Here is a 15,131-nt window from a genome sequence, read left to right as displayed (position 1 = left end):
AGGGTATTTAGCCTGGTTACGTGGGCAGAAGTGTCCTCATCAAAACAACTTTGAAGATCTGCTTTGTGTGTGCATGTGGGTGTGGGTGGGCGTGTGGCCCTTAGCTTTTTCACAACAGGCGACGACAACAGGATTTAACCCAGCTTCTGCCTTGAGAGCGATCATCCAGACAAAACCTCTGTTTCAGTTATTCAGACGACACCGCTGCAGCTTCAGGTTGGACAGACTATTTGCAGGACTCTCGGTTGCTTTCTGGATACCCTCGCTGAGCCAAGTGGTGGAAATGAAAGATGAGTGATTTTGGTGAATGGATTTCTGGGAGATACAGAAGAATGGAAGAAGGTCCGGTCCCTCTGTTGACTTTTGCTACAGCTCCCTACTATGACCAGAAGCCAGGAACTAGTGGATTACAGAAGAAAACCTATTGTTTTGAGGCAAAGCCATGCTACCTGGAAAACTTTATCCAGAGTATATTCTTTTCCATAGACCTAAAGGATCGCCAGGGATCCTCACTGGTGGTTGGTGGAGATGGGCGGTATTTTAATAAATCAGCAATAGAAACTATAGTGCAGATGGCAGCGGCCAATGGGGTTGGTATACGATAAGTACTGTTATGTTTCTGGTTCTCCACATAACTTCTTAATTTTGCAGAACTATATGAAAGTACAAAGATTTGTTTGTGGTATACACCTCAATTCTACTAACATCTAGTTAAGTTTCATTGTGAGTTCAGAGATCGACTGTTGTGTAAATACTGCTGAAATCACAGGTCACGTCGGGATGTAGGAATGTTAAGTTCAATTTCTTACGTGTTGTGCTTTGTACCTATTGCTTGGACAAGTACCTGTTGCTTTTTAGACATTTAAAGTTCACCCTCAGCCTCTAGCTGTCTTATCTACATTTTAACTGGTTTTAAGGGGCACTCTATCCTTTATAAGAAGGCTGTAACGAGTAGTGGAGAGAAGAGGATTTTGTTTTCTTTCAATGGCGTCCTTGTTGAAGTTCAGTCACTTGTCAAACAGGAAAACAAAAGCAAGGGCATGCTGTTGTTTATGAATCCTGGTAGTCATGCAGAAATACTAGGAGGGGATTGGAAAATGTTAGGTGTGAGCCTTCCAAGAGGACCTGTTACAGGGGAACCTTTTATAATGACCTTGGACACAAAGAAGCCCTGTGTGTGGTGAATTCGTGCACTGAGGTAGAGATAATAACTGTGAGACTATACTATAAGGAGACTACACTGCTAATGCTTTGCATTGTGAAAAACAGTGTTGGCTGAATTAACCAATTCAGAAGGAGTCTTGCAGCAGAAAGCATTGATCTTGATAATCTAGCAATCTGCACAGTCTCACTGATTTGGAGGAAGGTGGGCAGCAGGACATTGCTATTTTTATTCTGTAAATTCCTCTGTGAGACCAAAAAAGATGTTTTTAGTGCTTTAGATTATACTTAGCAATAATTTGGAGCACACAGTCTTTTTAGTATTCATAAGTTTTAAAAAAGTCTTTGTATTTCTTTTTTGGAAATGATTCTGTTTCTGGGATCCTAAAATTTAGCATTGCCATCAAATGGGTTAGGCATTCATTTTCAGTCTATTTTACTCATAATCATATGCCAAGCAGGTGTGATTACAAAAGCAAAATAAAAAAAAAATTACCAAATTAAATTTAAAATATTTGTAGATCCTGTTGCCTATAATGTGAAGTTTCCTTTATACCTAGTTTCAGAATCTGAATGCCTTTCATGTAAAAATTGCTGATAAAGCACTCAAATATGAAATTATTATGACACACACGCATTTTTAAGATAAAATGTGACATGCTGTAAATTTCACCTTTGAGGAGAGCTGCAAAGGGAATGGTATGAAGATGTTTTTAATCTTTTGAGAGAGAATGAATGGAACATTATTTCTGCGCATATATCTGGATTGTTGAATGTATCTGGTACACTGTCCCCTTTGCTGTGATATATTTGGCTTCATTTCATTTTTGTGTGGAGCTGAAGGATGTGGAAGAGGTAGTAGGAATGTGTAATTCAGGCAGACCCTATAGACTTTCTCTGTTTTACAATCCAAAGGTTTGCTAGATTATACATTTAAGTGATGGTGATCGACTAAATATGATAACTGCTGATTTGTTAGAGTTGTTGCAGTGCAAGCAATATTTTCAAGTATTTTTTCAAGGGCATTCTTTGTTAAAAAGAGGAGTTGCCTTTGAAGCAGTCATGCCACCCAACTGGGATTACTTCACACATTTAATAGACCAGTAAAGCATTTCAATCTGCTAAAGCCTGTAAGAGGCTACATAGTTTGATTTCTTCTTTTTTCTAACATATTCTAAATTCTGACTATTTTACCATCCCTTTGATTATGGACAGGTCTCTAGGGAGGAAATCTAAAGGAAAGATAATCTGCTGCCACAGATTTTGGTAGAAGTCAGCGTTCCCTCCTCAACTCTGTCCATGCCCACTCTACCCGGGAGCCCGTTCTTGGGAGGACTTTTCAGCCCAGGGAGCTAAATGGAGATCAGTTTTTTTCTCTTTAGTACACTTTTATCTGGTGCATTTATTGATTGTAGAATATAATTGACTGTTGTTAGATGTTTTTCTTTGTTTTTGTTTGCATAGAGCTGTATGCAGTTACAGAAACTTTCATATGCACAATAAAATATTGGTGGAGCCTCATTTATAATACTGATATCTCCTATGGTCCCCAGAGCTTTAAACTCAGAGCTATGTTTAGAAATGTGACTAAAACCCGTGTATGTGACTAGCAGGCAAAGAAAATGGATCTTGTTCTTTTGTGAAACATAAGAAAACACCAGGCCCTATTTTCAGTTAAAAGGAAAATTGAAGTTTCCTCCCTGTCATGTGTGACTGTAAAATATTGGGTGAACAGCGGGGTACGCGCCTTGGTCGTGTGCCTTGAGTGATGCAGAAGGGAGAGCAGGAGAGGAGGAAGGGCAGGAGAAGCTGTTGGGTGAGGGAGTCTCAGCACCAGGCTGAGGGCATTATCTCTAAGTTCATGGACACTAAGGAGCCGGAGAAAGATTCTTCTTTTTCTAATTTTTGATTTTTTTGCAGTGAAGTATATATAGCAAAATTTAGCATTTTAACCATTTTTAAGAGCACAATTCAGTGGTATTAATTTCATTCATGATGCTCTGCAACCATCATCATTACCCCTTTCCAGCACTATTTTGTTATCACTCCATGTAAAACTCGATACCCACTAAACAGTAGCTCCCCATTTCTCCATTCCTTCAGCACCAGGCAACCTCTGTTCTGTTTTCTATCTTCGAATTGGCCTAGTTTTAGGCACCTCATTTAAGTGGAATCATACAATACCTGTCCTTGTGTGTCTGGCTTATTTTACTTAATATAATGTTTTCAAGGATCATCTGTGTTTTAGCATGTATCAGAATTTCATTCCTTTTTAAGGCTGAGTAATATTTCATTGTATGTTTCATTGTATGTAAGGCTGAGTATATTTCACTGCATCTTGTTTATCCATCATCTGTTGATGGACTTTGGGTTGTTTCCACCTTGGGCTGTTGTGTACAATGCTGTTATGAACATGGATGTATAAGTTATTTGACTGAGCCTCTGTTTTCTTTTGTGTCTATACCTAGTAGTGGAATTTTTGAATCAATGGTACAGGGAAGATTTTTGAGTAGTGGAGGGGCACAGAACTATAGTGTAGAAAGATGAGTTCCGTGGGTGGGCCTGAGGAGATAGGATTGATTCAGACATGGTAGGGCAACAGAGGTACAGGTGAGCAAGAAGGAGGGAAGGTTAGAGTTGGGAGCTGTTACAATGCTTCAGATTCCCTTAAAGGAATGGGGTAATATTTCCCCAGTATCAAGTTGAGGATAATGTTCCTGGGGGTGATTCATGGTAAAGAGTCTGCTCTGGAAAGGGATCTTTTGGCCAGCTGTACCTCTTCTTGGACCCAAGAGAAAGAAGATACTAAGGACTTTCCTTGCTTCTACTTCCCAACTTTCTTTTTTACTCTTATCCCCTGGTATAATCTCTAGTCTGGAACCATTAACTGACTGCAGATATCACCATAAGGACGGGTAGAATTAAGGGGTGATTTTGGTGACATAGCTTAATATTCATTTATCGGTCTCCCCTCCTACACCAAATACATATGAAATTTAAGCAAAATCAGGATGCTTGATAGGCAAATACAATTTCCAGATAACTTCACAAGCCATTCTGGCTGATTAACTTGCCATCTCTAAGCCACTCCTATTAAAATTATGGACCTCCTCAACTATAGGCTTCTTTTTTTTTACACTATTGATTTGAGAGAGAGAGAGAGAGAGAGATCAGTTTGTTCCATTTATTTATGTATTCACTGGTTGCTTCTTGTATGTTCCCTGACTAGGGATCAAACACTCTACCTTAGCCTTGGGACGACACTAACTGAGCTACCTGGCAGGGCAACCATAGGCTTTTATTCTCATCAGAACCTGGAAGCTGCTGAAAGTGTCAGATGTTACCATTCCCACTGTATTGAGTTGGAAGCATCAATGCTTTCCCCAGTTATTGTCACTAGATGCCATGTCACCTTGTCATGTCATCTACCCCAAAGTCTACCATAGCACCTTTCCATAATTGCTTTTTTTATTGCTGTTAGATGATGTAAGAATGAACAAATGGGCAGGACTGTGACAACCCTTGACCTCAGCCTCTTCATCTATACAATGGGAGGAGCAGCTGTGAGAAGGACTTGAAAGTGCCATGGGCTGCAAAAAGCACTCTGCAGCTCAGTAATAATCGATATTGATTTCACACCCTCTTTAGGTTTTTCTCGTTTGTAAAGGAGCCTATTTACAGCTTCTTCTCTGGCGATTACCACTTCCTGAGGGAGGTAGGATACAACAAAAACTGTTCAAAGATAGACATAGAGTAGCCAAGAGGTGACTGAAATTGAATCGGCTGCTCCCTGGGAGGTGGTTGGTTCTGGAAGGGTGGAATTATGGGAGGGCGACCTACGAGACGGCGGCAAAGGTGACAGTCCCAGAAAAATCCAGGTGTCCTACTGGCATGTTCCCCACTAGAAACACATCTTCTACTATCGAGTCATTTCTTCTATTATATTTATCTCTGGTTGGACAAAAGGAAAGAACAAATGGAAAATTTAAAAACGTCCCTGCCCCTTTCTTCTTTCACAAGGCAGAGTGGAGGGAGGGCACAAGCTCCTCACTTTGTAAATCTTTTATGTAGCAGTGACATCTTTCCCAAGTATGTCGGAGAAACTGACAGAACTTTTTTTTTGTCCAATTTGGGTCATGTTGAAACTGGTATAAATTACTATCATTTTAGTGGAGGAAAATTTAGGGGCTGTACTGATACCATCTTTAAGAGATATGGAAAGGTGAGTTAAGAATGCAACAGAATTACTATCCCTTTCACGTGGGCCGTTCTGACTGGTTTACCCAGTAGTAACTCCCAGCATTCCATGCTTTAGGCCCGGAGGTGACTCAGGTGCCCCCTAACATGGTACTACATTAAAATCCAAGCTTGACTAGAAACATAAATTGTGAGATACATTTTGTAATAGTCTTCATATAAAGTTTGCCCTTTTTACTTTTTCAAATATTTTAATTTACAGTCTTCTCTTTGGGTTAGAATTCCTTTAACTAACTGAACTTATATTCTTCTCCCAGCGTGGATGAAAGTATGATTGAACGGGACAAAAGTGTGGGTTTTCTCACACTCTTTCAGTATATCCAAATTTTAAACCTGGTCTGGCTAGTCTGGAGAGACTCTGTGTTGAATATTCTTATGTTTTGTTGCCAGGGTCTTACAGTACCCCAAGATCATACACTATTCTAAAACTGCAAAGTCCCAAAAAACTTTCTAAAGGAAGACTTTGTTCAACAATAGTTATTCTATGTCAACAACAATATTATTCAACAACAACAATAATATTCTACTTCAAAATAATAATAACCACTCAAGCAGTAAATATTCATTAAAAGACATCTTTCCTGGTCCAATAGGATATTTCTTTGTTCATCTGCCTGTTGTTCCGGTGTTTCTGTGCAGTGGCTCTGGACTTACTGGGGTTAAAGTGTGCATTCTGCATTTCTTCTCCTAGATTGGCCGCTTGGTTATTGGACAGAATGGCATCCTCTCCACCCCTGCTGTGTCCTGCATCATTAGAAAGATCAAAGCCATTGGTGGGATCATTCTGACAGCCAGCCACAACCCTGGAGGGCCCAATGGAGATTTTGGAATCAAATTCAATATTTCCAATGGAGGTGAGTTTGCTGTTATTTTGAGGATGGTCAATTGTATGTTCAGTAGGATAACCCAATAATCAATGCCTTGGGAGGCTTGGGTGGGTTCTGGTTCTGGTACTTATCAAGGGGTATTCTCTTTCCTTTTGGTGGAAATGAAATGCTTCTCATTCTGCTGTGTCTGAATATGAGGAACCATGCATGAATGGTCATCAACATGGTATTTTCTTTTAGAAAACCCTGATACTTTGCTGCTCGAATGATGAATGGATGGCAGATGTGCTAATGAAGAGGAATTGATGAGTTTTGTGTTTTTTGTATTTACTCGTCAGCTGCACAAAAACGACCCACTGTTTGCTGTTTGACTTCCAGGTCCTGCTCCCGAAGCAGTAACTGATAAGATTTTCCAAATCAGCAAGACAATCGAAGAATATGCAATTTGCCCTGACCTCAAAGTAGACCTTGGAGTTCTGGGAAAGCAACAATTTGACCTGGAAAACAAGTTTAAACCCTTCACAGGCATGTTTACCCACCCGCTCCCTCCTGCCCACTCCTAGTTTCAACTTGAGCGATTTATCTTTCCAAGTTTTAATAGCATGCGTCTTCAGCTTCAGAAAGATTGTGGTCACTGAGCTGCACATGCTTTAACAGGTCTGGAATTGGGTGTGGGAGTCTAGAGACCTGGACTCTCTGGGCCCTGCCAGTGATCAGCAGTATGACCCTGTGTAAGTCATTTCCAAATCTCCAGGCCTAAGCTTCCATACCTGTAAGATGAATTTAGCTCAAAGACCTGAAGATTACATCCATAGCTAAGTTTTATTGAGCTTTTATTATGTGCCAAGCTGTTATCACTTATTGTCACATTTTATTGTTTCAGTAGCCCTGTGAGGGCAACACTTTTGGTATTCACTTTTTCCAGATGAGGAAGCAAAGGCTGAGAAAGCTTAAGTAACAGGTTCAAGGTCACACAGAAAGTGAATGGGAAACCAGGATTTAAAGTCAGGTGTGAATGGTTTCAAAGCCTGGGTTTTGATTTTCTTTTTTGCCCTAATATTCAGTAAAATCAAATTAGGCCATTTTGGGGGATAAATTGAAACTGCCTGTGTAGGCAGTATTGGTAAACATTTTGTTGTTAAATACCAAGGCATTACAATTATTGATGGAATAACTTTATGAAATTATTCATATTAGTCAAATGAGGATGAGATGGTTGGCAATGTGACTTGCATTTTGCCTTTGCTATAACGTGTATTCTTTCCCTGGATTATAATTTATGGAATGCATGTTTTGTTTGAACCTACCCATTGAGAGCTGACAGTGCATCCTAACAAGGAGAAGATGGTGCTTTGCCACATCTTGAAGACATACTTAACGGTTTAGAAAACACCAGTAGAGAATTTCTTAAATTCGTAATGTTTTGGAAATGTTCAAAGCCCTGAAAATGCAACAAAAAGAACAGCAATTCTTAGTTCTTATATTTATTTATTCCTTTAGTAGTACATGTGAAAGTGATTTGTTAAATTATTTGTTTCCTGCTTTTTACCATTAAGTCTTGATGGCAATGGGCCTGGAAAAAGGAAAGGAAAGTAGGTGTCATATTTTCTGTTATTTATGGCACCAAAATACACTTCTCATGGAGATGGATAGGGAGTCAATGCAGCAGCAAAGTAGAATTTGCCATCAGGCAAACCTCGGTCAGAAGTCCCCTGTGTGCCCCATCCCAGCTGTGCGGGCAAGTGGCTTAACCTTACGGACCTTCAATTTCCTTGTCAGCAAAATAGGACTAATAATCATTTACCTCCCAGGAAAAGTGTTAGTATTGAATAAGAGATCATATAACAGTGCTGGCATCTTGGGGCTGCTCAATAATTGGCTTTTTAAAATAGCTATGGCATGTTTACAGCAGTATAACCATTTCAGAGGATAATATTTCTAAATGTGCTTAGTTCCTCCATCTTTCAATATTGCCTGTTCCCACAGTGGAAATTGTGGATTCGGTGGAAGCTTATGCTACGATGCTGAGAAACATCTTTGATTTCAATGCACTGAAAGAACTGCTTTCTGGTCCAAACCGACTAAAGATCCGCATAGATGCCATGCATGGAGGTATGGAGCCACTTCTCTCCTACTCCCTTCTCTCAGACAGGAAGCTGCTGTCTGCTATGCGCGTTGTGATGCTTTAACAGCCTTTTCTCAAGACTCTCTCTGGTCCTCTTTCCCCTGCCACCATTGTTAATTTAAATTTGTTGGCATAACTTTAGTTAATAACAATATATGTTTCAGGTATACAGCTTTATAATACATCGTATGCATATTGCACTGTGTGCTCACTACCCACACACAGTCTAGTCTCCTTCCATCACTGTGTGTTTGATCCCTGCCCTTCTTCCCCTGTGGTAACCACCATGCTATTATCTATGTCTGTGAGTTAATTTGTTGCTTTTTGTTTTATATCTCACATATGAGTGAAATCATATGGTTCTTGTCCTTTTCCATCTCTGTTTTTTTAAATAGTTATTTTGCAACCACTTCAGCAATATCCATGCAGATAAAAATCTAATTGTATGCAACAAAAATAGTTGAGACATTCCTCATGGTAAGGTAGTGTGAAGGGCAGTGTTTCCACATTAAGCATCAGGCTTTGCATCACATGCAGCTGTTTTTGTGGACTCTTCCTACCCCTCAGCAGATACCTTACCTTCTTCCTAAATGCCCCCGCTCTTTCCAGTGGGACCTTTCGTCATTTAGTAGATGCTGTAAACGTGCTCCAGAGCCCCACAGCCCCACTTGCCTGCCCCCGCACGTTCCTTTTCTTAGAAGGGGACAAGAGCGAGACCAGGATTAAATCCAGGAACAACAGGATATGTGTCTGTCTCTCTTCTTCCTCTGTGGGTTGTGTGGCCAGGTCAGCAGAGACGGCAGCTGTCATTATGAGCCAGAACCATGAGCTTTCCTTGCATGTATGGATATGGGAATTTCTGAATGCCTGGATTGTTTATTTGTTTTGTAATCATTTAGAATTTTGGAATCTTTGAGTGGCAGGATTTTCCCTGGGGTTGGAATCTAGCTGCTTGCCTGGTTGGGAAAGATTTCTACTTGTGTTTGAACCCTTTTGATGATACTGTTCAGAGCCTCCTGTTGACACTGTGTCACCGCGGTTAGAAAACCTCCTCCTGGGGGCAGAGATCTTCCATCCCCGCAACTCCTCGCCTTGGCCCTGGAACCCCACAGGATGGGCCTACTTTTTCCTTCAGACAAAAGCTATCCTGTCTTTTCAAACCATGCAACAGGCTTGTATTGAGTGCCTGCTACATGTATGCGTGGTGGGTAGGTAGGGGCTTGGCAGGTGACATCCTTCAGAGAGCTTGCAGTGCTTGGGGACATGAGGTGGGTCAAAAACTCACACTGCCAGGCCAACAAAATGAGGGTTAGAGAGACGCTCAAGTATTCTCTCTGGGGTGTGGAAGACGGCATAGTTTGACAAGGGGGTGCTAAGAAAGGTTTCTTGGAAGCAATGGCAACCAATTTAGCCTTTATTTGTTTATTTTTTATTTTAATCATTATTCAAGTACATTTTCCTATCCTTTACTCCCATTTCAAGTTAGCTTTAATGAAAGAAAGACAGAGGGTAGTGAAAAGTCAAGTGATGGTCATTCTCAGCTGAGGCAATGGCTAATGTAGTAGCATGTGCATTAAGTCTCAAAACAGGAAAATAGATGCTACCTTAGAGGAATCAGAAGAAGCCTGGGTTGACTTGGGAATGGGACTTTTGATGGAGTGTTTGCGGGGAGAAGCTGGTCACGAAGTTGACTTCTTTCAGTTGTCTTGCTAATGCCTCGATTTCTATTCAATACATCCCTTACAGCCCTGGCTGCCCAGATCTTGTTTCTGTGTTGTGTTCTGTGTTCTGTGTTGTTTTCTGTGTTCTGTTTCTCTTGTTTCTGTCTTTGTTCTGTGTTGTCTCAATAGCCTCCTTAACATGTGGCCCCTAATGTGAGACACATATTCTCTTCTCTTCCCATCTCTGGGGCATATATTGGTGTCAGTACCTTTCTTGATGGTACACATTCTTAAAACACATTCTCAGTGTTTTAGAGACGAATGTTCTTCGTAGTTCCACTAGATGTCACCATAAAGTATAGGACTACTTTTTTCCTGCTTATTGTTGTTGTTACTGTCTTCTGTTTGTTTGCATTATTTTAATAAATTTGTCAACTTGATAGAGTAGAAAGGTTAGGGCTCTGAATCGCAGCTCCTACTCCCTACTAGTTGTGTAAGTTTAGGCGAATAGCTTCCTCTCTGAACTTCAGTTTTCTTATCTATAAATTGAAGGTGATAATCATAATGCAAAGATTCATAACATGTGCTGGTACTGTTTTCAGTACTTCACATTTATTAACTCATTTAGCCTTGTTAGGTAGCTACTATTATTATCCTCATTTTGCAGATAGGGTAGACAAAGGCACAGAGAGATTAAATAACTTTCCCAGAATTGTACAGTCAGTGATTGGCAGAGCTGGGATTTGAACCCAGGCACTCTGATTCCAGAGTCCAAGGTCTTAAACACTAAACTGTACCACTGTGTGAGCCTTTTTGAAGAACTAAGTGAGAAAACGGTTGAGAAGCATCTGGCGCAGGTGTGTAGTAGGGTCTTCGTAATGGTCAGCTCCCTTCGCTTTCTCCCACCCTTTCCTCCGTCAACCACCCTCACCCTTTCCAGCCTAATCTCTTACTACTTTTTTTCATAGAACAGTCTACTCCAGTGAGGCTTCTCTCTCTTTTGGCCCCTGAATCTAGTTTGCATGTTCTCTTTGTTGTTCATGCCACTTCCCCTAGAATGCATCCAGCTTATCCCCCAGCCCTCACAGACTTTAGTAAGTTTTATCTTCTGATCCTTCATTTCATGCCTTCCATAGTTGTGGGACCGTATGTAAAGAAGATCCTCTGTGAAGAACTCGGCGCACCTGCAAACTCGGCAGTCAACTGCATTCCTCTGGAGGACTTCGGAGGTCACCATCCTGACCCCAACCTCACCTACGCAGCTGACCTGGTGGAGACTATGAAGACAGGAGAGCATGATTTTGGGGCTGCCTTTGATGGAGATGGGGTAGGGACAAGTGCATTTAAGTGAACTCAGATGCATGCCAGCCCTGATCCTACAGAGGGGGAAGAAGCAGGCTATGTCTGCCAGACCCTGTGGGTCTAGTGAGTGAGAGTCAAGGGCCTCTCATGGCTCCTGGGGTCAGGGATAAATTATTAGAAGATTCTCTCAGAAATAAGAGTCATTGAAATTAACCCATATTTTAAATTTCAGACACGCATGCTTGCTAAGAGTGGCAGGGTAATTAGAGCCTGCTTATGATTGAATGACTAGTGATTCCTGAGCTGGTTGGGTTCTGGACACCCATCCTCAAGTAGATTTCTGCTCTCAAGTACTAGCTAGCTTCTCACTCAATCTCTGGAAAGGATTCTGAAAATATAATATACCCCTTCATTCATTCACATTAGCTGAATGATGGAACTATCATGAGAGAACTAACCTTTAATTCCTTCTCTATAATTAATATATTTAATACCAGCTGTTTTATTTACATTGGTGAACATGTGCCAGAAAAGAAGGAAATGTGTTTTAGGTTTGTATCCTCGGTGTCTCAGAGACAGTGGGTACTCTATGTGTTTACTACATTGAAAGTATATTTTTGTTGTTGCCATTGTTCTTTTTTAAAAAGATTTTATTTATTATTTATTTTTAGACAGGGGAAGGGTGGGAGAAAGAGGAAGAGAAACACCAATGTGTGCCTGCCCCTTGCACATCCCCTACCGAGGACCTGGCCCACAAGCCAGGCATCTGCCCTGGCTGGGAATCCAACCGGCGACCTTTGGTTCAAAGGCTGGCATTCAGTCCACTGAGCCATACCAGCTAGGGTGCTGTTGTTCTTTAATATCAGCTGGATTTCGCTGTTTCCTAAAAAATAAATTTTCCCATATCATACTTCAGGGAAGTTAAAGGGGTCCATAGCAAACACTGTTTGCAGTGCATCTTTCTGAGGCAGTACCTGATGGGAGTTTCCCTCCTCCATACTCGAGCACTTGCCATGTACCAGGCACCAAGGAAGCAGGGAAGGTGGCAGCATGTTTTTTGGGGTCCTGCGTCTTGGAGAAATTTGCTTTGTTCCTTGAAGGATGCCCGATAGACCTACCAAAATGTATAAATGGACAGCCAGCATTTCCATTTTTGTTTCTGTCTCTCCTGTCCTCCGGGAGGGAGGTGATTGGTTCCAGAGTTTGGAAAAGGTCTGGGAGGTTAAAGTCGGTTGGCCTCTGGAGGGAGAAGAGAGTAGTCGGTTGAAAAGAGTTTGTACTTGCACTTTAATTGAAAACAGTGCTAGCTCTTTGGCCCATAGTGTACAGATCCATTAGAAACAAAATCCAGTATTTAGAACGCACTATGAATAAAGGTATCCATTTTAAGTTTTATAATTTAAAATGTTATCCTCCCAACCCCCATGGAAGATAGTTTGGTTTCTTCCACAGTTTGACTAAAAGATCTCCCTTTGAACTCTCCTTTTCTTAAAGGATCGAAACATGATTCTGGGCAAGCACGGGTTTTTTGTGAACCCGTCAGACTCCGTGGCTGTCATTGCTGCCAACATCTTCAGCATTCCATATTTCCAGCAAACCGGGGTCCGAGGCTTTGCCCGCAGCATGCCCACCAGTGGAGCCCTGGACAGGTAGGTCTCTCCACCCCCTGGGCACTCAGCAGGCTTTGGTACTTGGAACACTCTTCCTCCCCTTTCAGCCAGGACACCTGGTGCATAGTAGGTGCTCAGTGTGTTTATTTTAGGAAGGAATGGGTGAAGTTTTCTCCTGAATTAGATGTCCCCTCTCTGGGATCCCTTAGCACCCTGCACATCTTCCATCCCACCACACTGTGCTCTGATAGCCTTTGTACTCCACTGTTTGCCCTGCTAGACTATAAACTTCTACAGAGAGAAGAATGACTCATTTACTGTCCTAAACTCTGCCTGACCATACTGTGCCTAGCTCACAGACAATAGGGGACACACACACAGTTTAAAAACCGGATGATTGAAGGCTCATGAATACATGAATGGATGGCACTTCCACAGTAGCCAGGACATCATTCCAGAGAAACACTTTCCTTTAGCAGTGTGCAGGGTTGGGGTGAGAGAGCAGTTTGAACTAAGGTCAGTATTTCAAGAGAACTTGCAAAGAAACATTGCTCACCCATCCCTGCTCAGGTGCTCGTGCACAGACAGGCACAGGAAATGCTCGTTTATACAAAATCGAACGAAACTGAAAGCTCAAATATTAGAGAAAAGTGTGTTCAGTCTTTATGATAAAGGACCCAGTGACAATAAAATGTTGATATAGAGACATTTGCTTATTTATTTACTATGTATAACCTCATTTACAAAGGCTTTAAGGTGGCTCATAAGTTCACATCTAAAACAACTGAAAAATATCGGTGACAAATATATGTAACCAGGGAGAACACTTAGGTGGCCATTAAATGGTTGCTGAATGAGTGGATAAAGAACAAGTGAAGACCAGATAGGAAAGCTGAACGTACATATCTAGGCTCTGATAATAGTAACTAGACACTGAGTACTTGATGTGTTTTAAGTCACTAATTTTCAGACCAGCCCCATGAGGTAAATGCTATATAAACCCCACTTTACAGATGGGAAAACAAAAGGGACAAAGAAGTTAAGTAAGTTGCCCAGAATCACCCAGCTAGTAAATGGCTGAGTCAGGATTTGAACCTGAAATCTTTGCTCCTAACACTGGGCCATGGCGCACGCATGTGTGTGTGTGTGTGTGTGTTACAGAATAAAGCTGACTTCAGCTAACAAAAAAACAATGTCCAGTGTTTATAGAGTGGTTCATAGTTTACACAGTGCTTTTTCACATTCAGCATCGCAGTTGGTCTTCACAGCAATCCTGATTGTCAAGAAGAGGGAACCAAAAGAAAAGTTAGCTGTCTTGTCTAGGATCCTGTACTAAATCAGAGCTAGAATCAGAACCCGGGGCTTCTTCCTCTGCATCCTTTACCTGAAGTCATGAGCTGGTTTGTGGCCTCACTATTCTATGTTAGACCTGTCAGGTCCTGAAATGCCTTCTGTGTCATCCTAGATCAGTGTAATTCTGCTTTTTGAAAAAACTGATAATCCACATATAGAATCACAATGGAAATCCCTCATTACCCAGATAAAAGTTTATTGTACTTTCACAGTTTTCAAAATCATAGATTTATTTTTCCTCAAATGTTAGAATCGAAACATGACAGTGTTCTGCTAGCAGTGAGGCAGGCATTCTGGAAAGGGGAAAACATCTGAAAGAAAAGTCACTTAGGTCCTTAAATAATCTAGAGATATGTAGGGAGAAGCAGACGATGTGTTCGAGGGGCCGGGGACCGCTCATCTGTGTGGATGAGCTGGTGCAAATGGCGCAGCCCGCTGGGAACGGGCCTGGCCGGGCCTTCTGGTGAGAGGAGGGGAACAGTGATGGGGCAGCTGGTCATCCTGGCTCCGTGACCTTGGGCTGGTCACCTAACATTCTGCACCCTGTTTCCTCTGTAAAATACTGATGACCTAGACCCCATATATTATTGTTTTGTGTTTGTAAGTACATCAAAACATCATTCTTTTGTTCTGTATGGAAAGCTTACAGACGCTGACCGTATCCAAAACACTTGTGTTTAAATAGCCCCCAAACAGCCTTGTACATTTTGCCACTGTTGCTTCTTCTAAGATATTAAAGTGAGTGAGCTGAATTAATTCTTTCTTCTTCCTCTTCTGCCCCCTCCTCTGAGTCCACATAGAATAGCCCATTGTGCACAAGTTTTCTCTTATGATT

At 41.4% G+C, this 15,131-nt stretch overlaps 1 protein-coding gene across 1 annotated transcript in view; it reads left to right on the top strand.

The window, feature by feature from the left end:
- Positions 1 to 15,131, top strand: part of PGM1 (phosphoglucomutase 1) — a 57,001-nt gene that overhangs the window by 23,095 nt on the left and 18,775 nt on the right. The window contains exons 2-6 of the mRNA XM_045835479.1: positions 6,110 to 6,272; positions 6,624 to 6,770; positions 8,232 to 8,357; positions 11,168 to 11,358; positions 12,828 to 12,982. Of these exons, the coding sequence (XP_045691435.1) occupies positions 6,110 to 6,272; positions 6,624 to 6,770; positions 8,232 to 8,357; positions 11,168 to 11,358; positions 12,828 to 12,982 (782 nt within the window). The remainder of the gene's footprint in view (positions 1 to 6,109; positions 6,273 to 6,623; positions 6,771 to 8,231; positions 8,358 to 11,167; positions 11,359 to 12,827; positions 12,983 to 15,131) is intronic.

The sequence above is a fragment of the Phyllostomus hastatus genome, unplaced genomic scaffold, assembly GCF_019186645.2.
Source record: "Phyllostomus hastatus isolate PE091 unplaced genomic scaffold, TTU_PhHast_1.1 phas_contig_209, whole genome shotgun sequence".
NCBI lineage: Eukaryota > Metazoa > Chordata > Mammalia > Chiroptera > Phyllostomidae > Phyllostomus > Phyllostomus hastatus.
This window is presented reverse-complemented; position numbering and strand designations above follow the sequence as displayed.